Source organism: Triturus cristatus, chromosome 1_2 (assembly GCF_964204655.1).
Source record: "Triturus cristatus chromosome 1_2, aTriCri1.1, whole genome shotgun sequence".
NCBI classification, from domain to species: Eukaryota; Metazoa; Chordata; class Amphibia; order Caudata; family Salamandridae; genus Triturus; species Triturus cristatus.
Window position 1 is genome coordinate 330,536,277 of NC_140580.1, and position 26,986 is coordinate 330,563,262.

At 48.0% G+C, this 26,986-nt stretch overlaps 1 protein-coding gene across 1 annotated transcript in view; it reads left to right on the top strand.

Moving 5' to 3' along the window:
- Positions 1-7,227: 7,227 nt before the first annotated feature.
- LOC146867262 (transmembrane protein 150A-like) overlaps positions 7,228-26,986 on the top strand; it is a 640,885-nt gene continuing 621,126 nt past the window's right edge. Inside the window, exon 1 of the mRNA XM_085603926.1 lies at positions 7,228-7,916. Coding sequence (XP_085460052.1) covers positions 7,837-7,916 — 80 coding nt within the window. The 5' untranslated portion in view covers positions 7,228-7,836. The remainder of the gene's footprint in view (positions 7,917-26,986) is intronic.

The window sequence follows — 26,986 nt, forward strand, 5'->3', positions numbered from 1 at the left end:
CACCCAAATACTGTTCACATCCACTTTGGTGGAACTATACTTTCATAAAGTTTTGCCTTTTACTCTTGCAGCATATTTATATAACAATTTATCACCCAGAGAGATTACGTGATTTGCATAGAATCACAGGATGTTGTGTGGCGCCGCGGAGACTTGAACCGGGATCCCCAGCTCTCACGTCAGCAGCTCTGCCCACTGCACCACATCCTTTCCACTCCTGTGTTATCTGTCTGGGAGCTCTTTCCTTCTCCCGGACTGTGATTGATGATAACAACTCTTTATTCATCACAAAGGCGAAACCGATGCATTACCAATGCTTGTTAGTTGTTACAGTGATGCATCTTTCTACTCAATTTGTGAAGGGGCTGGCATTGAATGTCTGTGATGACACGTGGGGACATAAGTGTCTTGGCTATGTCGTTGGTTTTTCTTCTAATGGGTTACTCAATTAAACAAGGGTCCTCTAATCACGTGCTGGGATACAGGTGTACGGAAATGAAACTGGTAACCTGTAAGTTGTCTTCTCTACTTATGTTGTGTCACATGACTGACCTAGAAATTGCAACAGAGACCAGTGATGTGTTGTGAATCCCAGAATTCAGTTTTCTTACCTTTTGAGGATCCGCTGTGTTTGTAGTCTCCCGCTCCTTTCCCTATGTGCTCATCCTTCTAGGGGGTGCTTTGTGGTTTAGGGAGATGGCCCACCGCACTCCAGCTCTTTATGGGCACTATCTCTCATCCTGAACTTGTCACCTACAAATCATTGTTTTAGGGTGAAGTAGTGTAAGTAGTTCAATAGACGAATGTCAAGACTATAGCACCATCATGGCAACACTCCCCACCACCAAGCACATAGCATGCATGCAAAATAAGTACACACCACACAGATTTTGTTTTGGGAAAACTGCTGCAGGTTTATTACATACAACGTTATTTAATCTGGTGGGTTAGCTTATGGGCGATCCAAGGGCAGGCAGCCTTCTCGCCCCTGCCCACCTGATGAGCCTAGCAGCACGGTGGCGAAACACCTTTGTACTGCACCTTCTGGTGATCCTCTTCCCGGATCACGTGACACATAGTCTCTTATTACTCACGCCCCTTTCAGGGCGGAGCGTAGCAAGGCAAGCCCCCGGTTGTTCAGGCCCACAACCGCCCGAAGGACTAACGGGGCGCCGACACGGTTTTCCAGGAACCTCCCATGAGGCTCCTGGGCTTTGGCTCTGGCACCCCCTATGGTGCCGCGCAGAGATACCCTTCTGTACCCATTTGCTTCCAGATCGCCCTGTAACTCCGCCTGCAACAAAAAAAGTACAACATTACAACATTCTCACCATACTTCCTGCCACCAACCACGCCAGGAAAGCGGTAGGGTGGGAGACGGCGTGTCCAGCGAGGCAGCGACAGCGGCGTGTCCGGTGCGACAAAGAGGCCGTCAGCGTGGTGGGGGAGACCTATATATCCCTCACCCCGCCTTGTGCACTGGACATGATGCTGCACTGCCCACGTCCAGGAAGGGGACTCCGCCAGAGGCCCTGCCACCTTGAGCTATTGGTAGCTCTCCTCCCATATGTAAGTAGTTATCCTGTGTGCAGTCCAGCCCACTAAAGTAGAAGTTTGTTTTTTGGGTTGCATTAATATATGTTAACTAAAATTGAACAGTGTGAAGTTGAGACAAAAATGTGTGTATTTTTCAGACATCATAATTTCCAAAATATAGTTTAAGCTGATATGAGTGATAAATCAGGTGACACTAGGAGATTTTTTACTACTATAATGAGCTTGGTACCAGAGTGGCATTCCAATTGATAAGTCCTTTTTCTACACTACAGCTGGCAACCCTGCCTGATGCCCCGTGGAGATTGTGGTAACGGAGCCACCCGGCCCGTTCAGCCACGCTAAGCACGCACCCACGCACCCGGAGGGCGGGCACGCCCGAAGGCATAAATAAACGGGCGCAAGACCGCTCGTGGTCTTTGGCCCACTCCAGTGACCCTGACTGCTGTGTCCTTTATTATCCCCCAGCTACTCACTGTCCTTAGGCCTACCCTGTACCCCCGCCCCCACGATACCACATTGGCGACGAGAGCGGAGCCTACCCGCGCCTCGCCCCCCCCCCGCGAACCTGCTGATCCAGCTGGCGGTGCTCCAGGCTGTCCGCGGAGGATTTTCCTGGGCGCGCCCTCGCGTTGGCTGGCTGGGGCCGCGCGCGCGTTGTCCGGCGTCCTGTGCTGTGCCGGTAAGCTCTGTCGGAGGGGGGTGTCGGCCCTCGTGAGCCTGGCCCGCGTCTGAGTGGGGAGAAGAGAGCACGTTGCTGCTCTGGTGTGCAAGGCCCCGAGAGTGAGGCGAGGGGCAGTGGCGTCCATGCAAGTGCCTGCAGGGAGAGATCGTATGAATAAAGCTTGGTGAATAAAGAAGAAGGGCTCCGGTGGTCTCGCCCTCGCGCAGCACCGGCCAAGCGGCCCATCTGCGTCACGGTGCACAGCCGTTGGTCTCGCCTGCGCGCAGCGACATCCAGGCAGCCTACATCATCCCTAAGCGGGGGAGGAGAGTGACAAGGGTCTCGCCTGGAGAGCAGACCGGCAGCCACGGCCGGGGTGGTGGAAAGGTGACGGAGAAGGGCAGCAAGCATGACCACCCCTGTCACCAGCGGAGGTGGCACCGCGCAGCCACCACAGCAGCGGGCCGCGCAACCAGCAGCCGCCGCACCTGGACACAGTGCGGTAGCCCCGTTGCCACCGTTCAGCGAGCTGTCGGACCCCTCTACAGCGGCGGTGCGATGGCGATCATGGATCGGACGGCTGGAGCACTACTTGGTCAGGGTGCGGGAGACGGACAATACAGTCAAGAGGTCTCTCCTCATGTGCTACGGTGGCGAGGAGCTGTACGACCTCTTCGAGACCCTACCAGATAGAGGGAACGACAACGACTATGCGGGCGCCATAAGGGCCCTAAATCGCCATTTTGACCCCCAAACCAACCCCGACTTCGAGTGGTTCAAGCTCCGCCAGGCACGACAAGAGGAAACAGAGAGCGTCGACGTCTTCTACGCCCGCCTTCGAAAACTCTCGCTGTCATGCGAACTACCGGACCAGAGAGCAGAGATTCGGGCGCAGCTCATCCAGGGGTGCAGGTCGGTCCCGTTGCGGCGCCTAATCCTACGGCAGCCAGGCATCTCGCTGGAGGACATCTTAATCCTGGGCCGGTCTCACGAGCTGTCCAACGCTCGGGCGGACGTGATGGAAGCAGCCCTCAACCGGCCGGCTGTGGCCACGAAACCGCCGGCAGTCAAGGAGGAGAGGGTGGATGTGCTGCAGAGGCGGCCGAGCCAGCAGCGCGGAGCCGCGAGGGCTCCACAAAGAGACACCTGCGGCAACTGTGGCCTAGGTCACCCGCCTGGCGGGCGGTGCGTCGCAAGAGGACAAACGTGTCTGAAGTGCGGACGAGCGAACCATTTCGCGAAGGTCTGCCGAGGCGGACGGATGCGCGGCGGTGCTGGGGGCCCGCGAGGTGCGACGGCGAGCGTGCACCAACTGACAGAGGAAGAATCCGCCGCCCTGAGAGACAACACCAAGGAGGAATTCGTGGAAGAGGTAGAGGATGATGAAGTGTTCTTCGTCTCGTTCGTTGGCCGGGAAGGCACGAGGCGAAGGCCGCCGCCCATGTGTGACATCATGGTGGCAGGATCCCCAGTAAGCGCTCTCATCGACACGGGGGCGTCGGTGAACGTAATGGACAGCTGCCAGTATGAGAGGCTGTCGCCACGACCGCCCCTGAGGCCCTCCAAAGCCCAAATCTTCACATATGACAGTGACAAGCCGCTGTCCCTGCGAGGGGTGATTGACGTTGAAGTCGTCAGCGACGGTAGGAAGCTGGCCACGACGTTCCACGTGGCGGAAGGCAAGAGGGGCACCTTACTGAGCTGTCACACCGCCGAAGATCTGGCGCTGGTGTTTTTCGCGAATCAAGTGCATGATCTGCATGCCAGGAAGATGTTGAAGGACTTCCCCATGCTGTTCCGAGGTCTAGGGTGCCTACGCGGGAAACAGTTCAAACTACACGTGGACCCGACAGTCCGGCCCATGGCGCTGCGCCACAGGAGAATACCATTCCACCTGAGACCACGAGTGGAGGAGGAGTTGAAGAAGTTGGAAGACCTGGGGGTGATCGAAAAGGTATCCGGCCCCACCCCGTGGGTGTCCCCCCTAGTCGTGGCGCCCAAACCCAAGCAGCCAGGCGCCATCCGTTTGTGCGTGGATATGCGCCTCCCGAACAAGGCAGTAAAGCGCGAAAGACACCTCACGCCCACCATGGACGATATTGTGGCTGACCTCAACGGCACACAGTGGTTCACAAAACTGGACCTCAACGCGGGATACCATCAGCTAGAGCTCCACCCGGACAGCCGCAACATCACCACCTTCTCCACCCACGTTGGCTTGAGGAGATACAAGCGGCTGAGTTTCGGGATTTCGTCAGCGGCTGAAGTGTTCCAAAACCCCATACGGGAGACTCTCTCGGGGCTCCAGGGAGTCATCAATTTGAGCGACGATATCTTGGTGTTCTCGAAGACTCTGGAAGAACACCATCGGCATCTTCGGGACACGCTGCAGCGGCTGGCAGACAGTGGCCTTACCTTGCACGAGGCCAAGTGCTCCTTCTACCAGGAGTCGGTCGAGTTCTTCGGCTATGTCTTCTCGAGGGAAGGCCTGAGAGTGGATCCGAAGAAGGCGGAAGCAATCCGAGCAGCCCCGAGGCCCACCTCCGCCACCGAAGTCAGGAGTTTTCTAGGGATGGCAACCTACTGTGGACGTTTCATTCCCAACCTGGCGTCCCTGTCGGAGCCGCTCCGGCTTCTCACGAAGAGTGGCCAACCCTGGACCTGGGCAGCGAAGGAAGATCTCGCGTTCCAGGCGGTCAAGGACGCGCTAATCGACGACAAGGTCATGGCGTACTTCCGGCCTCAAAGGCGGACAGAGGTGGTGGTGGACGCGAGCCCTGTTGGGCTGGGCGCAGTCCTGATGCAGGAAACGGAGGCGAAGGAATGGGTCCCGACCGCATACGCCAGCAGAGCACTGACGGCCACCGAGATGCGGTATGCGCAGATTGAGCGGGAGGCGCTGGCCATCAAGTGGGCCTGTCAGCACTTTCATCTCTACTTGTATGGTCACGACTTCCGGGTGGTCACCGACCACAAACCCCTGGTCCCGCTCTTCGCTGGCACGGCACGCCTGGGCCCCCCGCGGATCGAGCGATGGGCAGTCCAATTGCAAGCCTACCGGTTCGAGGTCGTCTTCCGACCTGGGGCCAACAACCCGGCGGATTTCCTGTCCCGGCACCCGGGGCCGGCCCCATCACACCCTGATCAGTCGGATGAAAGCGGCACGGAAGAGTTCGTCAGGATGGTGTCGCAGGCAGCGTGCCCGGTGGCACTCACGCTGGAGGACATCAGCAGGGCCACGGAGCTGGATGAGTGCCTCGTAAAGGTGAAGTGCACGCTGGCGAACCGCAATTGGCGGAACTTCCTGGACGGGGTGCAACCCCCCACGAAGACGAGAGGGTCTTTCGACAGCAAGTGTGGAACGCGCAGAGCGAGCTCAGCGAAGGGCCGCATGGCGTGGTCATGAGAGGCGCAACACTAGTCATTCCGAGGAGTCTCCAAGGGGAGGTGGTTCGGCTGGCGCACCAAGGGCATCAAGGCGTCTCCAAGACCAAGGCCAGGCTGCGGAGCAAGGTGTGGTTCCCTCGGATGGATGCCATGGTTGAGGAAGTCGTCCGCAACTGTCACTCGTGTAACATCACCGGGGGCGAGCCCGCACCTCATCCGGTAATCACGGAAGAACCATGCCTAGAACCCTGGTCCAAGCTGTGTGTGGACTTTGGATCCTTCCCGGACGGGCGACACACCCTGGTGGTGGTGGATTCGCACTCCAAGTTCCCGGTGGTGGAAGTGGTCTCCTCCACAGCGTTCAGCCAGGTGAGAGCGGCGTTGGACCGCATATTTGCCATGATGGGACTACCTGAGGAAGTCCGGTCGGACAATGGGCCACCTTTTCAAGGAAGGGAATTCCAAGACTACCTAGCAGCTCGAGGGGTCAGGCACAGGAAGATTACCCCGCAATGGCCCCAGGCGAATGGAGAGGTAGAGCGGTTTATGCGCACGATGAACCGGGCGCTGAGGATCGGAGTCGAACAAGGGGAAGACGCGGATCTATGCCTCTCACAGTTCCTCAGCGCGTACCGCAGGACACCTCACTGCACCACTCAGTGCGCGCCAGCGCATCTGCTGTTCAAGAAAGCCCCCAGGGACAACATCCCGGCGAGCCAAGTGTGGCAGCCTCGGCCGCTGGATCAAGGGGCGGCCCAAGAGAGAAGGCGGACATCCAACGAGAAGGCCAGTCGGGCGAGGAGAGCCCAAGCGAGGAGTCTCCAGGTGGGGGACGTGGTCATCATGAGAGACCGGTACCCAAGTTGGAAGTATCGCACCCCGTTTGAACCGGAAGTGTGGGAGGTGACCAGAGTGCAGGGCACCATGGTGTCAGTCAGGAGAGGAACACGGACAATGACTCGAAATGCGTCCTGGTTCAAACAGGTCACCTCAGCTCCCCCCGAGACCGACCCGCAGGAGGAGGAGTTCGAAGCCGGAGACGGGGGCAGCTCACCAGGAGGGCAGGCGAGCACCTCGCGGAGCGCGCCCCCACCGTCCGGCGTAGGAGAACGAGAGAACGGGTCCTCCGAAGATGTGGGGGTACCCAGTGAGAAGGGAGCCTGTGGGACCGGACGAGGAGACGTCCCCCGGAGCCGGCCGTACGGCCTTCGGCCAAACCTGGCTCCCAATCAGAGACTGAGAGACTTTGCGTGGTGTGCGCAAGAGCCGAACTGTTCTGGGATAACTGATCTCTGTATCTGAAAGAGAGTGTACTGTGCTCTCTCTCCGCCCAGACTTAATTGTCGGGTGAGTTAGCGAGACCAGGCTTTCGGTTTCTCAGACTGAGCACTCGGGTGAGTGTGACACTGCGGCTCTATTGATCCTCCTGACAGACTGTGGCCCTCCACGCGTCGTAGGCGGGGGCGGAGGCCTGCCCCAGCCTGATTCTCCGCCCAGGCCGTCGGCGAGGGGCGGTGCTTCCAGGCTGGGAGGGGCGGGCTGGGCTGGTTACGCTAAGCAAGGAGCCGGGCGGGGATCGTGCTGAGGCTGCTGTACAGGGGAGGGAGGGTGGGGGCAAGGGGGGTCCGTACGCCCCCCTGTCTGCGGCGGGACCATCTCCATGCAGACAAGACCGGGCCTGGGAAGGGGAGCCACCGCCCCCAGGAGCAACTTCTGACACAACAACATAGACCCACCCGGCTGAGCACGCCGGCAAAGTTGGCGCCTGGAAGCCGGCCGCAGAAGTGCAAGGGTCTATACTGAGCATCGCCGCATGGACACAGAAGCCAGTAAGGCAGCTCTTCACCCCGGGAAACAGGCCCCGTTTGCCAAACCACCACCACAGCCTGACAGATACCCGCGCCGGGCGATGCCTTCATTGAAGCTGTGTCTGGCGGAGCGCTACCCCAGCGCGGGGAGAAGTTGTTTATAATCCAGCCGCAGCCACCTCGTGCCTGGAAAAGTTTGCCTGCAGAGGAGCTTTTTGTGCCGGGAGGAGTTTTCTTTAAAGTTCGGTCGGTCCAGGAGGACACCGACCCTGTGTTGGGAGGAGGCTGCATTAAACTTGCTCCACGCTGTGCTGGGATTGTTTTTTCCACTGGTGAGCTGCTGCCCATGCACCAAAGCTGGCCTGCTACACTCAGGGCCACACCTGGAGGCCCCGGCCTCCCGTGCCAAAGCATCCCTCCTGGATGCCCGGATCCAAAATGCCTGCCTGGGTGGTGCTGCCGATTACGCTGCCGGCATTCACCATCACAGGCATGTGGATAGTGTAAGTGTGTCTCCTTGTACCAAGACGTGCATGTTCTCGGACTTTGTAATTGTGATGTGTGCATGTTCATTTGCAGGCGGCAACCGTTTCCCCATCCTAGAAATGGCTTGTTGTGTACCAGCCCCGGAAAGGATTCAGCATGTTGTACGTTTGTTTATTCATTCGCATTGCTTTCTTACAGGTCGAATCCATTCACCCCGCACTTTCGGTAATGCAGGCAATAACACGTTTCCCATCTTTAATAACCACCAGTGACGAACAAATGCGTAAAACCACCCACACCAGTTTTTTTTCCAATCGTAAAATGTAAAAGCATTTCAATGAGTTTCCAATACGTAATGAAGACGAAGTTAATTGTGATGCTTTTTAATGTTCGGCTCAGGGTGGCCCCTCTGTTACTCACATGTGAGGGCTAACAGCTCATCCAGGTTGGCACTTATCTCCTTGGCGCGATGAAAGGCATGTGATCAAATGGAACTGTGCACGCGCCAGGCCAGAGCAGGGGACCCCGAAAACGTACCCGTGCGTACCTTTATATATCCCATTCTACCGCAGCGCCTTGACTCGCTCCAGTGGTTGTATAAGCGCTGAGCATCTGTTTAATTTTCAACGCGCACTATTACATGAACGGCTTAATCCACAGCATTTTACCTATACCTCCTAAAAAGCACACACCTGCACTTTGCTGACATTTGCTCATTATTTTGTGTTTGAGGAGGAACTGGGGATATCGAATGTGTCGATGTTTTCAGCAGTGCTTAAAATTTCCCTCTGTTAAATCGCTCCCAATTTTGGCAGCTAAAGCAACAAACTCAAGGGGATTAAACACTTTGGCCAGGGTCACGCAGTGCGATCACGTGAGGAAGCCGGGATTAGAACCATAGCCGGCCATTTAACTACTACAGGCCATCGTCTATTTATTTTATTTTTTTGCAGTTTTCTGTAGCTTGAACTCGACCAGAAGGTAGTGGAGCGCTTTACATGAGCACCAGTTACGTTACACAAGGACTCATTCATTCATTTTTGGTAGGCACGGGGAGATACAGTGATTTGCCCAGAATCACAGGATGTTGAGCCGACGCCGAGACTCGAACCTGGTTCCCCAGCTCCAAAGTCGCACCTTCTCAAAAATATGGAGTGGATCAGTTTCGTGTGTTTTCCTGGGTCAGAATGATATCTTTCGCTCAAGTGCAAAGAGGGAGATTAATATCTATGTGGCCCGCATTGGAAAAAAACCTGTAAACAGTAGATGGGTGGTTAAAAGTTTTACTCGCACCTCTGTAAGTTTGAGCAGTGACCCTGTTCACATTCCATCTACCATGATAGAGGCCATAGATCAAGGTATTGGAATGCTTGAGCCGGATTTTGGTTCAATCTAAACCATCCGGGTCGCCGTATCACTGAGATCGCCTCTAATTTCAGGGGAAAAATGTTGGTTGCTCCCATTGTTAAGCATATTGTGTTTATATAGCGTCCTACCGGCCCGAGGAAATAAAGATAATAGCCACTCCTCATTTTTGTAGCAAAGAGCGTAAAGTAATCTGCAGTTTAAAATACGTGGACGTGAACTACGAGTCCCAGCAGGCTTGGTTCCTAGAGCTTGAAAAATGCGGACTGGCTTGAAGTTAACATAAGAAGTATAGCAGATCTAAATGGAACTCATTTGCATAGTCCGTGGTTATCTTGAAAATCCAGAATGGATCAGAGCCTCTGAGGGCTTGGCAGCGAGTACTACATGATGTTTCTGACTTTTGGCACTCTCACTATTTTCTTTGGTGCTCGTTTTGGAGACAAATCAATTTTTGAAGCTGTGATGGATAATTTGAGCCACAGAGTGTTATTAATCCATTAGCACTGACAAATTCGATTTTTTTGGGTGGCTGCCACAAATTTGAGACGCAGTAGAAGACTACACTCAATTTAAAACCCACTCCCTGTGTCATATGTATAGTTTACAACCAGAGCCGTTTTAATGCTTGGGCAAAGGCCCAGGGCACCACCTTCCAGGAGGGGGAAGAGTCCTGAATAAGAGATAAGGGTAGGGGTAAAACCAGGTTCTTTTATAATGTAACATCTGAGCATGCCTGTCCGGGGCCCACTTTTGCCCTTGGGCAACTAAATAAAAAAAAAAAACATTTCTGTAACTTCTTGCTTAACCTCACCTCTCTCTCCACATGTCTGCCTACCCTATCTCTCTCTCAACTGTCTACCTTTCTTGTGTCTACCTCATCTTTTCATACAACTTTCTCTATCCTGCCTTGCTTGTACCTCTCTCACATTCTCAACACTCTGTTCCTACCGCTACATTTATACATTTCCCCCTCTTAACCTCAGCTCTCTGCCCACCTCACACTTTTCGCCGCTATTCACGCCTCTGTTTCTGTCTCACTCCTTACTTCAAACAAACTCATCTACTTGGTTACCTCCTCTCTGACTGTCTATGCCTCCCTTCTGGCTCTCTCATCCCTCTTTTTATCATTCCGTATCTCAGGTCTGCCGCATTTCTGTTTGTACTTTACACCTCTTTCACTACCTCACCTATGTCTACTCTACCTCAGCCACTATCTAACCTCTGAATTTACGTCACCTTTTTTGTTACCTTGCCAGTTCCCCCTATCGTTCAACCATCTATCTCTCCTTGGCCACTATCTTACTCCTTTTGTGCTACCTTTTTTTTAACCTTCTCAGTCTCTTTACCTTCTTTCTCATGTCTCTTCACCTTCTTTCACATGCCTCTTCACGGCTTTCTCAGACTTCTCCATCTCTGCCTCTCCTTCTTCTTTTTACATTTATCTACCTCACCTGTTTAGAACCCTCTCTTTACCTCACAAATAACTCTCTCTACCCCAGCCTCTCTCCATCTCTTTATCAACCTTACATTTTTTTTCTTTAACTTAACATCTCTCCCTACTTCACCCTTTGTCGCTCTACCTTCACAGCTCTCCATACCTCTGTCGCTGCCTCATTACTCTCTTTAGTTGATGTTTCTTTCTATACCTCTTCTCGTTTTGCTTTTTTTTTTTTACCTCACCACTGTCTCTAACTTGCACCTGTCTTTAGATCTATAGCTGAATTTCTACCTGTCCACCTCTACCTCTCTCTGCAACTACTTCTTCATAACTCACTTTTTTAACCATAGTGATCAATCTACCTCAGCCCTCAGTGACCCCAACCCCTTTTCCTTCTGTTTTTCTCTCCCTATCTTTAGCTTTCTTGCCTCTCTCTCTAAAACCTCACCCATGTCTTTACAGCACTTTATCTATGGAAGGTTTCTGAAATCGGATTCGATTGTTGAGGTATGCTGGGCCTTGAAAGTGTGGGTGAGAAGTTTGAATTATGCTAGTTTGTGAATGGGGACCCAGTGGAGCACCTTCGGGTGTGGTGGGATGTGAGTGCAGCGTGGTAGGTTCAGGGTGATTCTGACCACTGAGGTCTGAAGCTTTCTGGTGATTAAAAAAAAAAAAAAAATGTTTATCCCAGCATAGAAGGTGTTGCCATAGTTCAGCTTGTTTATGACCAGGGCGCATGTGACGGTTTTCTGGGTGCTGACTGGGAGCCATTTGAAAATCTTCCTGGGCGTCTTCATGGTACGGAAGCATGAGGCGGGGACGGCCTTGACTTGGGCAGTCATGTTGAATTTGCTGTTGATGCTGATCCTCAGGTTCTTGGCGTTTGTCCGTCCTAGCTCGGTTGGCCACTGGGCGGAGTCCCACAGTGATGAGATCTTCCCGCAGATCACAATTTCGGCCTTGTGGGTGTTCAGCTTTAGACAGTTTTCCTCCAGTGTGTGATTTCAGTTGTGCAGGCATTAAACCTGATCTGTGAAGTATACCATTCGCTTTACTTCTGTCCTTCTGCTGCACCTGCGCACCTCTATTTCAACTTAGTTGGACGTCACTGTCTGTTCAGAGACATGTACATATCAAAAGAGGCGAAGATGTGCAAGGCAGAATAAGTTAGATCGGTGAAAGTCCCTGGAACAATGCTTTGATATTCACTGGTACAGCAAAAATGAAGTTGTGAAGGGGGATTAATTTTTTTGTAAGAAAAAATTATAACTACAATTCCAAGCAATACGTGATTACGCCTTCTTTTAACACTATGCAGTAGCTCATGAAACCTCCCCCAAGCCACCCTTATTGTGTGTTTGATACAGTGGGACGACCAAACTGGTTAGAAATCGAATTCCAGGAAAAATGTTATTGCAAGACAATAGTAAAACAAGCTTTGGCATAGCCAATAGGACTCTCGCCATCAATTGTCCCCATGACTGCTCTATTGCGATTTAAGCAGCTGCGAAATCTCTTCACATTGCGGACCCTTGTCTGAGGTCAGAAAATCACATTGTCTAGATGCATAGAGCAAAAGCAATGGAGTGTCACTACATATATTTACAAAAAATTGGTAAATTACTAGGCAACAGTAGGATAATGGTATCTTGTGAAACACTCCCTCAAGTCATGAGTAAAAGTACAAGCCTACAGCCGACCGTGGAAAATTTGGATCATATATATATATATATATATATATATATACACACACACACCCCCCACGCCCAGCGTCACACACATATATACACATATATATATATATACACACATCTATATGGTAATAGTCAAATAAGTACCTACAAACGAACTTGGTAGTAAATCTAACAACTGTTTCCTAAATATGTGTACAAATAATGTTGTTAGCACTAGGTTTATTTACATTTAGTTCTCCAGTCCTCTGACAGTGCAGACTGGACTTAGCAAGATGCAACACTTATAGCAGCTATTGGATTCACTACACTGCTTCACCGATGTCTGTTTGTTTTAAGATTTATGTTAACTAGGTAACCATGACAGTATGCAGGAAATGCTTAACTAGAACATGGCCAAGATGGCTGCAGCATTGCTTGGCTGTGCATGCATGCAGGACTAAAAAGGTTAACAACTACCACTTGGTGTTTGGGTGGCAATGCAAACACTGAGCACATGTAGATCTAGCTCATAGTAGTATTTAATCCCGGCACGTGCCGCTGGCACTCTTCCAAAAAGAGCTAGCTGCATCTCAACAACACAAATGTCTGATGGACACACTGATAGTTATGTTAATGACTGAAAATCCATTTGCACCAAGGACACTTCACCGTAAACGTTTGGCATGAGCAGAAAGTGAAGCGACACTTTATACATTTGAACAGAAATAATCTATAAAGATGGGTTAAAAATGATCAGAAATAATGTACACGTTTATAGATAGGCCAATAATGACAAAACGCATCTGCTTGAAAAAGTCCTGCAGCTGAAAAGGTTGTTTTCGTTTGGGCCCTTCAGACATGGCAGTTTTCTGAGACGTATCTATCTATAAGTCTTCACATGAGATTCAACGTCGTGGCTAAGCGTAGTATGAGCCTGGGCCGTAGGGGGTTTGTAGACTAATCAATACCACAGGGTGTAACTTTGTTGTTGTACAGATTGAGTCGGTGAAAAGGGGGCAGGAAAATATAACATGGCTTTGAGTAAGACCTGTAAACCAAAGACACTGCCCATAGATGGGTCACAACGCGTGGTGCACTCTTACACACCGCTGTATGAACACTGATTAAACTGTGAATTTGGTGCAGCACAGTTGCAAATTTGACACTGAACACCCCATCTGCAAGATCAGGCACCCTAGAAGCGGAAGAGCGCGCTACGTTTTAAGTAGCGTTTAAATCCATTTGCATTTTTTGGGGGGGGGCTGCTACGGGGGAAGTTAGATCCGAACGAGGAAATATAACCCGGTCTGCATCGCAGAGGTGCGGATCGGATTGCTATTGTGAAAACTGCCCCTGCAAGACGAGGCAGGGGCTCCAAAAGAGGGCACTACGAGACAACTAGGGCTCTCATTCATACTCCAGGCAACAGGTGCAGTCCACTGTATACTGGCTCCCAGTCCCTGTGCAGGAAGAAATCTGTGCAAACAGTAATGCTCCTCGGATGCTCACCTCGTTGTTGAATACTTTGATGGCTTCCATGTTGCTGTTTGAGTTGAAGCCGCTGCAAATTCCACGCGATGATAGGGGTGTTGTGGTGTATGTCACTGTTGAGGCTCCACACCACTGCTGGCTTTGCAGTTGCTTGAGTGACGCGCCCTAGCCCTGTCACGCCTCCTTCTCCTCCGTGATCCTGGCATGGGCCTCCCGGTTTGATGGAAGAGTGCAGGCCCAGCAGACCTTTAGATCTGTCCTACGGCAAGTGCCGGACAGTGAGGCGCACGCACACCAGCAGCAAATGCAGCAGCGGCAGCATAATTTATAAAGAGTAAGATGGATGATTTAAGTTACCACTGATTTGTGAACTTAAACGGTTTTAAATGATAGGAAGATTCTATGGTATGCTGCTGTATCATTTAAAACAAGAAAAAAAACACACACACAAAGCCATGCGAGAGTCTGAGGGGGTGCCGTTTATGGAACTAAAATCAAGCGCGGTTGCAAAAGTGAAAGAAACCACGCTGGGTTAATGAGTAACATGAGCCAGGGATGCAGCTGGCACCCGGCTGCGCTGCTGCTGGCTCCGAGACCCCTAGGTCATTGGAGTCAACGTTTAGAGAGAAGGTGGGACATGCACCCGCCTTTGACCAATTGCGTGCTTTCAATTTTTGAAAGTCACACGCAAAGGCCAATAGAATGTGTGGCAAAACTAAAGCCACACGCACAAGTTTTATGAAAGTCTGGAGGGATTCCAAGAGGCCCTCTCCTAGGGCAGCCCATGCGCGCTGCGCTAGGATCAACCTAAAATGAAACCCAAGTGCCAAAATAATTGCCAGTATCAATGATTGTTTAAGCTTTCTTTCAGTACTGCTGGGCTGGCGGATGCCTGACAGCTTGAGCTTTTTTGCTTGCCACTGTTTCTGAAAGTTTAGTGTATAATTCAGTATTGTTTCTCATTCGGTGGGATTGAATTAACTGACAATCCATAACAAATTCAAGGTCAATACCCACTGGGGGTCACAAAATATGCCTCGCTGATGGTACCAAGATTTCCTAAGATGGTACGCTTTACAGCTTCTCGAGAACGTGGAGGTACCAGGCAACATCTTTAAAAAAAAAAAAAAAAAAAATCAAATTTTTCTACAAACTTGTTAGTTCCTTGTGTCACAAAATAACTGTTGTGTTATTTCAGTGTATGTTCAGTTCCCAGGGGGTCTAAGCAATACCACATTTTATAGGATCGACACAGTTCATGTAAACTATTACAATTTAGATCCAATATACACCTTTTTTCAGGTAGAAATCGTAAAAATCCATCTGGGCTCTAATTAACCAATATTAGACATCTTATTTTTTTATGCAAGTTGTCAGAATTAAATATATATCCTTATAACGTACCTGCCACTTGACCCACAGTGATGAGGTTCACCTTTGACCTGTAGTGACTTTTTAATTAGTTGCACGCTGGGGCTTGAAAGTCCATGTTCTCATTGTAAGAATGTGCCTACAAGCTTAATCCGTGCAAACTGCCCACTGATTTCAAGTAATATAGCAGAGAGCAAAACCAGTATTCACTGTGATGTCACTTTGAAAATGTGGAAGAAAACTCGTCGTTATTGACAACTATATCACATAAAAGTTTTGTGTATAGCTGAATTTCCTGGCCCCCAATTAAAAGCACCCACTGCTAAGCTGAACCCATGGATCGATAGAGGGAGTTTAGTAATGGGAAACAGGGTCAGACTGGGATACAAAATAGTCCCAGTACCAATATATAGGTGGCACCTATTAGTGAATTAAATAACTAAAAAAGTGGCCCATGTTTCCAAATTGGGGCAGCTTTGACAGTGTTTAAGTGCTTTGCAAGGTATGGAAGACTGCATAAATTTGATCGTGCTGCCGGCAGTGTTTGTTTTGAGACATCAACAATAACAAGCATTTGCGAGACTTGGAGCTATTGCTGTTGTAAACATGAAAGCGAGCACCGTGCTGAAACATGAAAGCGGGAGCCATGGTAAAACGAGAGGCGTGGCACCCTGCACATAAAAGTTATGTGCACGGCGACCCGCAAGGCGGGCGCCGTGGTGATAAAATATCACAAGCAGGAAATAAAAGTAGTCCCTAAACGAAACACATAACCACCTACAGTGTAAGTAAACTGTCGTTGGCTGGTGCTCCTCTGCATAAAACGGAAGTGATGCATTGGGAGCGGCAACCAAAAAGGAGCCAGGAAAGAAGAGCAATGCAAAAATTTACCAATGGCAAGCAGCAGGCAGGATTACACTCTGTATATTGATTACAACAGGTCTTGCAGAAAACGCATGCGCACTGCCTAGGATCGCCCTAAAAACCGTCCCAACAGACCATTAAACAGGCCCACAAACAGCCAGAAAAACAGCCCACACACTGACTTGTCAGACCAATCTGAATCAGGGCTGGTTCTAAGATTCGAGAGGGCCATGAAGATGAATGGAGTTGCCTAGCATCTCAACCTCTTCTGTCAGCTTTACTTAACTTCCCTGCTGCTGCCTATAGGGTAATGATTTTGTGTATTTAAAGGAAGCTTGAACTGCTTCTGTAGAAACGGTTGTGCTTGTCTGTGTGCTTAACTGGACCTTGCAATGTAGCTGCCTTGCACCTGTTCTTTACTGGCAGTTCTCAACATTTTGAACAGCCTCACCAAGGCATGGACTATGTAGATTGTGTTCATCAGCACGCAGAAGCTTTACAAAGACTTGGGTAGGGGGCATGCCTATTGTGACTACTGTTGTGTGTGTGTGTGTGTGTGTGTACTTCAAGTAAGTGCAATAACAATTGGAAAAGCAATCCATGTTGGCAAAACATCAAACGTGAGCCTGTTTCTACACTTAGCTGCCCGCTGTGACAAGAGTACGGCTTCTGAGGGTGGTGACTGGACTTGTAATTTGGTGGATTGTTTTTCAATCAATATTCAGCAGTTAGACCTTTGAGTAAAATGTAATTTAAAGGTAATAAAGTGGAAATGTATGGCTGATGTGAGTTCCTCAAACTGAATAACCCCTTCAAAATTATCACTTGCACATTCCATCATCTTTCCTGTTCTCTTCCTTTCCTCCACTAGTATCTCCTATTCCGATCATCCTTTCTGTCTCTATCACCCTCCCCACACATCACTCTCTTCTATCGCTCTCCAACACACCTTCTCTGCTGCACCACAGTTTATCATTTGTTCATCCCCTTCCTCTCTGACTATCTTTTTTCTCATCATCCCAGTCCATTAGCAGCCTCCTCCTCCACCCTTCCCTACTCCTCTCACTATACTTGATTCACCTCTTTTTCTCAGTACAGGCCGACCCGTCACCCTTTTCGCTCGCCATTCTCCTGATCCATCATCCTCCATCTCCACCTCTAACACATCTTTGTTTTATGACCCTCTTTACTTTATGGCATACAACACTCTAACTCCTATCTAATCTATCTAATTAGCCCTCTCTGTATAATGCACTTATTTGAAGCTCCAATAAGTGTGTTGTTTATCCAGATCACCAACACCTAGCTGCTCTGAATTTTTATATAGATTGCAGGACACAGAAGTTTTTGTTCATCACCTGCTGTCTCACTCTTCAGTCAGAAACGAAAGGCTGGTATTTGAGCTTAGGAAGCCACAGATTGTAGGAACACCTCTCCAGCAAGTGCATTAGGTTTAGGATCTGTGGGGTTGAAGCAGCGCTGTCATCCATTTCTATCTACTCATTTTTTTTGTCAAACCATTTTTATTGCAGGACCAAATATACCGTAGAACACTCAGGACAAATGTCATTAATGCAGGTTTCCCACCCCCCGTAACCATTTATCCGTGCAGTATACACAGCCGTACTGCCCACATCCCGGAGGCCGGGCGGCACACGTAATCATATGTTACATCGGTATAGTTCTTACAAGTACGGTTGTCTAGTGGGGAGATCCGCTGCCCGCTTTTGACGTTAACCCCCTTCTCCATTTCTATCTACTCATGACATAAAGAGAGAATTTGTTGGGAGAGTACAAATGCACAGTCACTTGTCTGTGCCTTAAGTTACTGCTATTTTTTTTTTGTTGATTCTTTTTATTGGGTTTCGATGAGATACAAATCGCGATGCCGCCATGCAAGGCAGTACATTGATCAACAAACAAAAAGAATAACAAAACAGATGTGATTGATCATATCGCAGTGTTCGTGCACATAAAACTGAATACCACATACTAACCCAAAATCACAGAGTGAGGAATGCATGTCACCTAATGATACCTTTTAGCCATCAGTTAAGGGCTCGCTTTGACCTTTTGTTACCAAATATTGCCTTAATGGTTCCCAGATGTCCTTAGGCTTGGCCGATGATGGAAAATCTTCTGAATAAAGCTCAAGATTTTCTTTGCAATACACCATATCCTTTATCCAGTGGTCAAGACGAGGGGCCAAAGTGCTCTCCCAGGTTAGCGATATTCGCCTTTTTTGCTAATAACAAAGCAATTCTCAAAACTTTCCCCAATGTGCCTTTTACCTGAGGCTCAAAGCATAACAAGCAAATTGATGGTGTGCACTGGACAGATTGGACACAACAATTAAACATTCTATTACTTCTTCCCAATATTTCCCAATATTTCAAAACAAGATTACACTGCCATGCCAGGTGCCAAAAATCTGCATTGGGTTGGCCACACTGTTTGGAATTACTCGTGTCCCGGAGGCCGATTTTATATAATTTAAGAGGTGTGTGGTAGTTTTGGTGAATATATTTAAAATGGGTGATTCTGAGATTTCCATTAGGGGTTAGTTTACCAGTCAATGTGGATATTTGCTCCCATTCTAGTGGTGTCAATGGAAGTTACTGCTATTTTAACAGACTCCGCTAGCACCTCTGGAGACTAGGATTAGGCCGGTCAGTGGCAATACCTGTTGCCAGTGCTGCCACAGAAAAGCTGCTGGTACTGTTCCTTGTATAATGGGAACTTACACTGCTCCTGCCCAAGCTGTATCCTTGTTATGTTAGTGAAGCTTGGCAAAAGCCTTTCATTTTAGAATGTGCCATTGGTAGTTTATTTTCATATAGTGTCACAACTTAAGAATAGTGTTGCAGCAGAAAGAAAATAAAACAAACCACTACTAAGACATAAATTGATAGTATCAACATTTTCAGTTAGTTTTCTTGGGAAGGCAAAGTCGTATCTGTTGGTTTCAGCCTTATGCTGGGCCACTGGAGTACAGGAGGACCAAAATAACCAGGTTTCACTAATTTATGTCGGACGGAAAGGCAAATAATGCAGCTCAATGTTGGACATTTTGTGATATTACTTCCACCTCATTAATACTGGTTTAATGCACAAATGTAGCAATCAACAACTGAAAAGTGACCCGCCAATCTGTGCAACAGGCTGTCCACTGTGCAGTAACACATGCCGCTGCGTTTTTAGTAACTTTTGATTGATTGAGCTATAAACACTTTTTTTGATAAATTATGCAGGTTATTTAGCCGATAATGGATCACATGGTAAATGTGTCAAATACATAATTAAGCAAAAAAAAAGATCTATGATTGCAGGATTGTATAATTCCAGTAGGCCTGGAAAATGTCAACTCTTAAGTGCTGTGCAATGGGAGCTTTTAGGCGTTTTAGGTCTCGCCTGAGCCAGCACATTTGCTGCTCTGCGAGACATTTAGTAAGTGGATTTTCAAAGTGCTACCCACCGGCTTTTGCTGGCCTAAAGCTTGCGTTCGTGATTACTTTCACTTTTGGCGCTGCTGCGCGCGCACCACTTGCGTGTTTGCCGGCATGCGCGCGCTCCCCTGCTTTCACTTTTGCCGTCTTTTTTTTTTTTTAATACTTCTCGCTCTCAAATGCAAAGCACCTTGAAGAGATCTTGTTCTTTTTGATGCCAACAGGCCTTGTGGTAATATACAGCAAAAGTTTTCTGCCGAGAGACCTAACAAAAGGCCCATAGTAAAGAGGCAATACTATAGCCTTATAGCCCGCCGTAGGGGGCTATACCGGCTATTAAAGGCCCGCTCCGAAGGCGAGGGACTTTAACAAGGCAGTGGGACTTTAATAGCCGGTATAACCCTGCTACGAAGGGCTATAAGGCTATTAGAACCTTCTGCCACTAGAGGGCAGAATGTTCTAACAAATTAAACAAAGGCTTCAGGGAGCGTGAGGGGATTAAAATCCCCACAGGCTCCCTGAAGCCTTTGTTCACAGCCACAAAGAAGCATTGGAATGTTGGAGCTCCAGGCTTATACCCGCCATTATAAGCCCGGAGCACTCCATTGTTTTCAATGGAGGTTCCAATGTTCTAAAATGCTTTAAATATCTTCATCTGGCACGATTCCGAGAGGTCTGCTAATCATCACGAGTGCAAATTGCACACACACTAATTACTGCACCCCAATGCTAAAACCACTAATTACTGCTACAGTAGGGAATGGTAATTAGTGGGTGCACCATTGCAATCGACTACAAGTTGCACCTCTGCAAAGGGGAATTACACACAATTTGCATCTGCGATTTGCATCAAACTACCACACGGGCCAAACTTCCCAGTCAGATGCAAATTGAACGAGACTTGTAATCGAAGGTGATTTCGTGTCTCTGGACATTCAGATGGAGATTGCCAGGCACTCCCTCAGTCCTTGAGAAGCATCAAGAACTGCTTAGGGAGGTCTAGGTAATCTCTCCAAAAAGCAGAGGCGCCAATTTATTTTTCAGATTTCAGTTAAGTGTTTTCACAATGTTGCCCTCTTCTGAGATCCAGGGATGCAGGGACATGCTCAAAAGAAAGGAGAACCAATCGACATCTTTATTCATTCGGTTTTCAACTCTGACAAAAGCAAGTTCCTTTAGCGCACACATGGGTAGAAGGGCTCCCGCCAACCCTATTTCCCATGAAGCACCCCAATCGTTAGCTGAGGTATAGATTTGGTTTTGCAGCGAGCCCATCAAGTCAATCTCCTCTACAGACAGATGTTTCATAAACTAAGAATAATGTTGTTTAACCTGCTAGCTTCACACTGTCAGTCCGGTCAATCGTGGTCATGACACACAATGCTTAATCTAAAACACATATATTACTTTGCCATGTGCAACATTAAACATCTGGTACCACACTCTGCAAGGGGGAGGAGGACTGCAGACATTGCACTAACAGTAACGTATTTAAAAGTTAACATTTACTCACTCTCAAATCTGCCTCCATTTGCCAACAATCTCAGTTTTTATGCATATACTATAAATGTCCATTTGTGTTCCAACATGCATTACTAAAGCAATTGGGTGTGGCAGACATATTTTTCCAAGTATATTGTACATTCTGCAGAATGCAATTGGAGTAAATACTGATTCACTTCGTTCCTCTTGACTTGTACACCCAGTGTTTATGGACATCACATTTTCTTGGAAGGATCCATCTCACTGTAGGGCTTTGGATTTCTTGGAATGGAGTTCAGAGTTGGGAGTAGCAATCCTATGCACGAGGAAGGCAAGTGAGCTTCCAGGTTCGTGTTGGAACACATTTTTTAACATTTATCTTTAGGTACATTTTCTCAGAAAGTTCACTGTTAAAATCCTATCACAAGCACCTAACAATTAATTAGATTTGTAAATGTTTTTAGCACCACTTGGATTCTAATCATGTTACTACTATAAACCCACACAAAAAAAAATGTATACAAAACATGTAGGTTTGAAGGAATTATATTGTTTCCAATGTGTTAGGCAAACAAGACAGTAACTAAGCACCACCGCAATGTCCTGAATATACAAAAACAAGCATTGACATAGCCAATAGTTCTCGCCTTTGGGACCTTAAGTGTTTAACCATGCAACTGTTAATGTTGTTGCACGAAGGATATTGTGCTGCATAACTAAACACTTATAAGGTCCCAAAGGCGAGACCTATTGGCTATGCCAATGCTTGTTTTGATAGAAGATGAGTGTCACAGGTACCCTGCATTTCACGGGTGCATCATAATAGCCACCCCCTGCCACGGACTTCACACCACTCCCCAGACACGTCAGATAGCCCAAGGCACTGACATTATTCATTGAAGGTAAACAATTTTGCTCTGAAAGCAAGTCTGTAGGCCCAGGTGAACCATTCAAGAAAAAGGACAACAAAACCCTGTTTAGGTCTCGCCTGAGCCAGCGCTTTAGCGCTGCTCTGGCGAAACTTATAGTAAGCGAGTTTTGGAAGTGCAAACAGTGGCTTTTCAGGCCTCCAAATACAGTGCATGTGCGTCGGCCGGGTGCGCGCACCATTTGGAGGCCTGAAAGCACTCGTTTGCTTTCACTTTCTCAGGCCGCACGGCCGCTTTGATGTGATCGTGATCGCGATTACTTTCACACACGCACATACCCTACCACGGTCAGTCATTCCCTCGTGAGTTTAGCAGAGTGCACTTCAACCAGCTTGCTACTGCATTTGCTCTTGCAGCTTCAAACAAGCATTTGCAATGCAATAGGTCTCGCAGTTACACGAGTTAAAGCTATTGGCATTGTAAATGACAATGCCAATAGGCATTGTTATTTGCAATGTCAGTAGCTCAAACTCGTGTAAATGCGAGACCGAATGCATTGCAAATGCTTGTTTTCTGCTTGTAAATGGTCCTTGGGAATGTCACAGGGCTACTTGGGAGGGCCCGGACCACCGCACACTCCCTTATAAAACTGGGCGTGATGGTGAAGCCTCGCACAAATTATCCTCTCTTCATCCCCTCACTCAAGTTACTCACGCTTCAAACAGAAAAAAAACAATAGCCTGGCATTCTGCTAATTTGCCATGCCTCCTTGGTAACACCCTTCTTACCCTAAAATAATTATTTAAAAAAAACTGTTGTTCTGTCAGCCAACTTGCTCTTTGCCACCTCTACACACTCCTCGTCTGTGCCCTCCACTCTCAACCAGACAAAGGAGAGCAGGCCACGTGCTACCGTTCTCCCTTGTCCTATCAGCCCAGAGAGAAATCCCCCCCTCAGATGGGAGTTCGCAGATGCCCGTCGTCACCCCACCCCTGCACCCCCATCTCACGGCGAGATGGTGGCTTTCAATTTCAGAACATCACCTGCCTTCATCTTAGATACCCCAGTGAGGTCGAGGAACTAGACGTGAGGCCTGATTGGGTAGTAAAGTGATAGTCCTAATGAGGTGCAGTGCGCCCCTCACAGCCCGGAGCCACTGCAACTGCTGCCCCATTGGTGGCAACGCCATTGGAAACGGGAACAGAAATCTACAATGCTATAATCTCTTCCGGGCCTCTGGAGTGGGCAAAGCAGTGCCCTTTATATCCACCCTTCGGTTAGGATCTGTGGAGACCCCGGTACGACAGGGGAAGGTTGGGTCAACGGCTACTTTCCTGTCAGAGGGAACACGAGTGTTCACGAGTATTAGGAAGAAAATCAAATGCAGTACATCTTTTAGAAAATGTTTTTAAGGATATATGGGCTCCATGTTTTAAATACTATGTGCTTCACACCATGGGTGCCTCCTCACTACTGCGGTTGAGAACAGGAGCTCGAGACTTCAAAAAAGCACCTGGCAACCACCAATGACAATCCTCGCAGCTCTGCAGTCCTCAGACCCGTAAACAGGAGTTCCCTCACGCGCCCAATAGGTGCTCCATTTTGCATCATCACCCACCCCCGCCCAATAGCGTGCTCCATTTCGCATCATCACCCGCCCCCGACACAGTTCTTGTGCACTTCTATTTTTTGTGTAGTTCTCTGTTGATTACCAGCTTGCGTACAACCGCAACGGCCAGAATATCATTGACTTATATTTTTTTTAATGTCTTTCTTTTATATTTAGTTACCAAGGCCTGGCGCCTTCCTATCTTTCCAGAACAGTAAATAACAGGTGTTTCTACTAAACAGTTTCCTTAAACTATTTGTATTCACTTAGCAACGATGAGAAATTGAGTCAGTCCCATTTGTGGTGAGACGTGGAAGGATTGACGAGTGAGTCAGCCCTACTAAAATGAGGTGTTTTTCAGTGGCTGTAGACATGACTCCAATTAGTGGTAAATGCCCAAATCTTAGACTCGCACCTACGCGTTCAAAACATTTGCAATATTTTACATGCGGTCTAAAGTCTAATTCCCCAGAGAAAATAATGGGTTTTGTGACATCCTTTGCACATTCCCTTTTCTACTCCAGGTTGTCTCCAGAGACAGACATTCTACAGGTAAATGTAGAGAAAGCATGTATTTGCACAGTGTCTTTTTTTTCATATGATTTGCCTGTCTAGAAACCCCTCTGTCCACACCTATTTAAAAAAATATGAGCTTTAAGGACATTCTCCCACACTTATTACACTGCCAATACCTACTTTCTTAAGTGTAGGCTTAAAAGTCTGGTTAAGTATCGGACAATCCTGGCAAATGTTTTTGATTACCTGCAAACGTAGTACTCTGTGTTTCCACATTTGCATTTCTCATTTTTATGATATTCCCAATATAATACCAACTTCTCCACGCCTTAGTCACAAATAAATCTATACTCGTAAGATTTTCTACAGCCCTAACTGTGTTTTCTAATGAAATCTCCACAGAATGTTGGTGCTCCTGTAAAGTAACACTGGCCTGTGTGAAAAATGTTTTGAAGTGAGCCTTGAATTGGAAACTGTGAAAAAACGGAGAGCTCATTTTTGACTTTTTGCTTCACCTCAACACCAAATTGAGCACATCACCTTCGGTTCCCTTACATGCTTCCAATGAGAGCACGTTTAAAAAACGTATAGGGATCATTGATTGTATATGGTTTGGAATACTAAGCACTGAATCTAGGCAAAAATGTATGTTTTTTGTTCTTATGTAACATTGGGTTGTTTCGTTTATATGTTTTTTCCAACCATATTATGGTCATTTGTTTATTGAAAATTCAATAAAGTATTTGAAATTAAAAAAAAGTCAATTAAAAAAAAACGTATAGGGGTTAGAACTAGTTGCTTGAAAGTTTCACGTGCAACCTGGCTCTCACCGTAGAATTATTTTGGCAGTAAGTTACTATGGCCCTGCGTTTTCCCATACTCGTGGGAGCAAATTGTGAATTCAGAAATATTTGCTTTTGTGCAAGAGCCAGTAGTCGCTATGTCAAGTGCTGACTAGTGGTTCTAGCAAGACTTCTCGTAAAGCGTCCACTGAGCGTCGTCAGGTAGGCTTTGTTGATAGTTTTGACCTTGCTTTGATCGATAACATCAGCACGATGCTAGAAAAATTTATTAATCTAACATGTGGTAAAGAATTGGATTCAGATACAACTGGTTGGAACTGATAAGAATCCAGAAACTAACTTGTATGTTTTACTGAGCGTCTGCCTTGCACAAGTCAGCAGTCGCCACACACCAGATTTTCAGAATCCGCATCCCCATTGGGATCTGATAACTCCTGCCCCCCTCTCCGCTAGACTACCTTGAGGTATTTTTCAAGGTTTTTGACTTCACCTCATGCCTGATCAAAAACATATTGGTTCTGGCTGAGGAGTCTTTCAGGTTCCTCCTGGTGGCGCGGCCATGGCGAGCTTTGCCTTTTGCGCTTTCGGTATACCTTATTGCTAATAGTGTGGCTCAAAACACAGTCCCACAAACGACACGCTCTAAAAATAGCCTGCAGACCATTTTGTGCTAATTTACAACGTAATACTAAAGTCGATCTTGTTTGTGAGCCTCCATTTCAGGCAGATCAGAACTGGCATAACTCTTGTGAAATTAAAGGTTCTCTCTAGAAGTCGGGGCCCTGCATTGGAACGAGGCCACGTGTCCACAATCAACAAGTTAACATCCAGACCACAGCACCATACCCCCTACCCTATAGATACAAGCACACTGGGGTACAGATCTTGTGTTTGTGTGTACGTGGAGACTGAAGGAGATCACACATCTTGGTCACTTGAGGTGTAAACATAAGGGTGAGAGAGTGCTTTGTCCTGTATATCCCAACACTCGCCTCATTCCCTTACTCCTAACAGCCACTTTACAATGGGATATCCTTCACGTCAGGTTGTAGAAGTACTAGGAAGTTGAGGGGTGAATGGAACCGGCAGAACTGAAGTCCAAGTTGACTGATTAATGTGTTTCTGTGGTATGGAAGTGACCTTTGAGATCGGTTTTAGGGGAGGGTAGGGAAGGGATGACTGAGTTCAACTGGAAAGGCATTCCCGTAAATCCGGTGACAGTATGGAGAGATCACTCGAGTGAGCACAGGAAGTTTGGGAAAGGTACGGAGACGAAGACTGGGCCAGCGAAGGGATTTGGAAACTGAGTAATTTAAATGAATTTTACACAGTGGAGGGAGGAAATTCCTTTAATCGACTTTACAATTAGGATGAGAAGCTTGCACTGCGCTCTTTTGTAAAGTGAGACCCGGCAAGTCTGTTGTTGGAAGTGGCAGATGGGCTGATGACGGGGAAGGTTGAAAAGCACGTGGCTAGCAAACGTGTTAACTCTTTAGTCATTAGAAAGAATATTCTGGAAGAAACCTCATGTATACTATTACGGTAGTGTAGTTTGCTCATGTTCAGTAAATTAATATGGCGTTTACCAGGCGGAGCAGATTATTTCATTTTTCATTCCTTGGTATCTTGCTGAAGGAGCTGCGGTGGCGATGAGTGTGGTTGTGTTTGTGGTGGCGGTGGTTGGTTTTTCAAGTGGAAAATAGATCAGTGGTGTAAGGAGAGTACAGGTGAGCTAGGGAGGCAGAATATATCATTTCTGTACTTGATGATTTGAGCACAAGGGGTTACTAGCCCAACCAATGAATGATTGTTGTGGGGCTGCGGCCACAACGTTGTTGAATAGCCTCAGACCAATGCCTTACAATATCAACCCACCCTACTAGTTCCCCTTACTAAATCCATGTTAAGTTAACTTAGGGTTTTTGTGTTATAACCCTATATCATATCTCATCACAGTACCTGTGAAGAGGTGTGGGGCTGCGGCCAGGGTGACTGACTCCGGCATCTGGGGATTACGGTTCGATCCCTGGCGCCGGTGGTAGATTAGCCCAGCACCATGTGACTCTGGGCAATAGCTTGCTTAATTTTCCCGACGGCCCCCAGCGCCTAGAGACCCTTACGGGTGATTGTTCGCGCTTTACAAATGTGGATTATTAT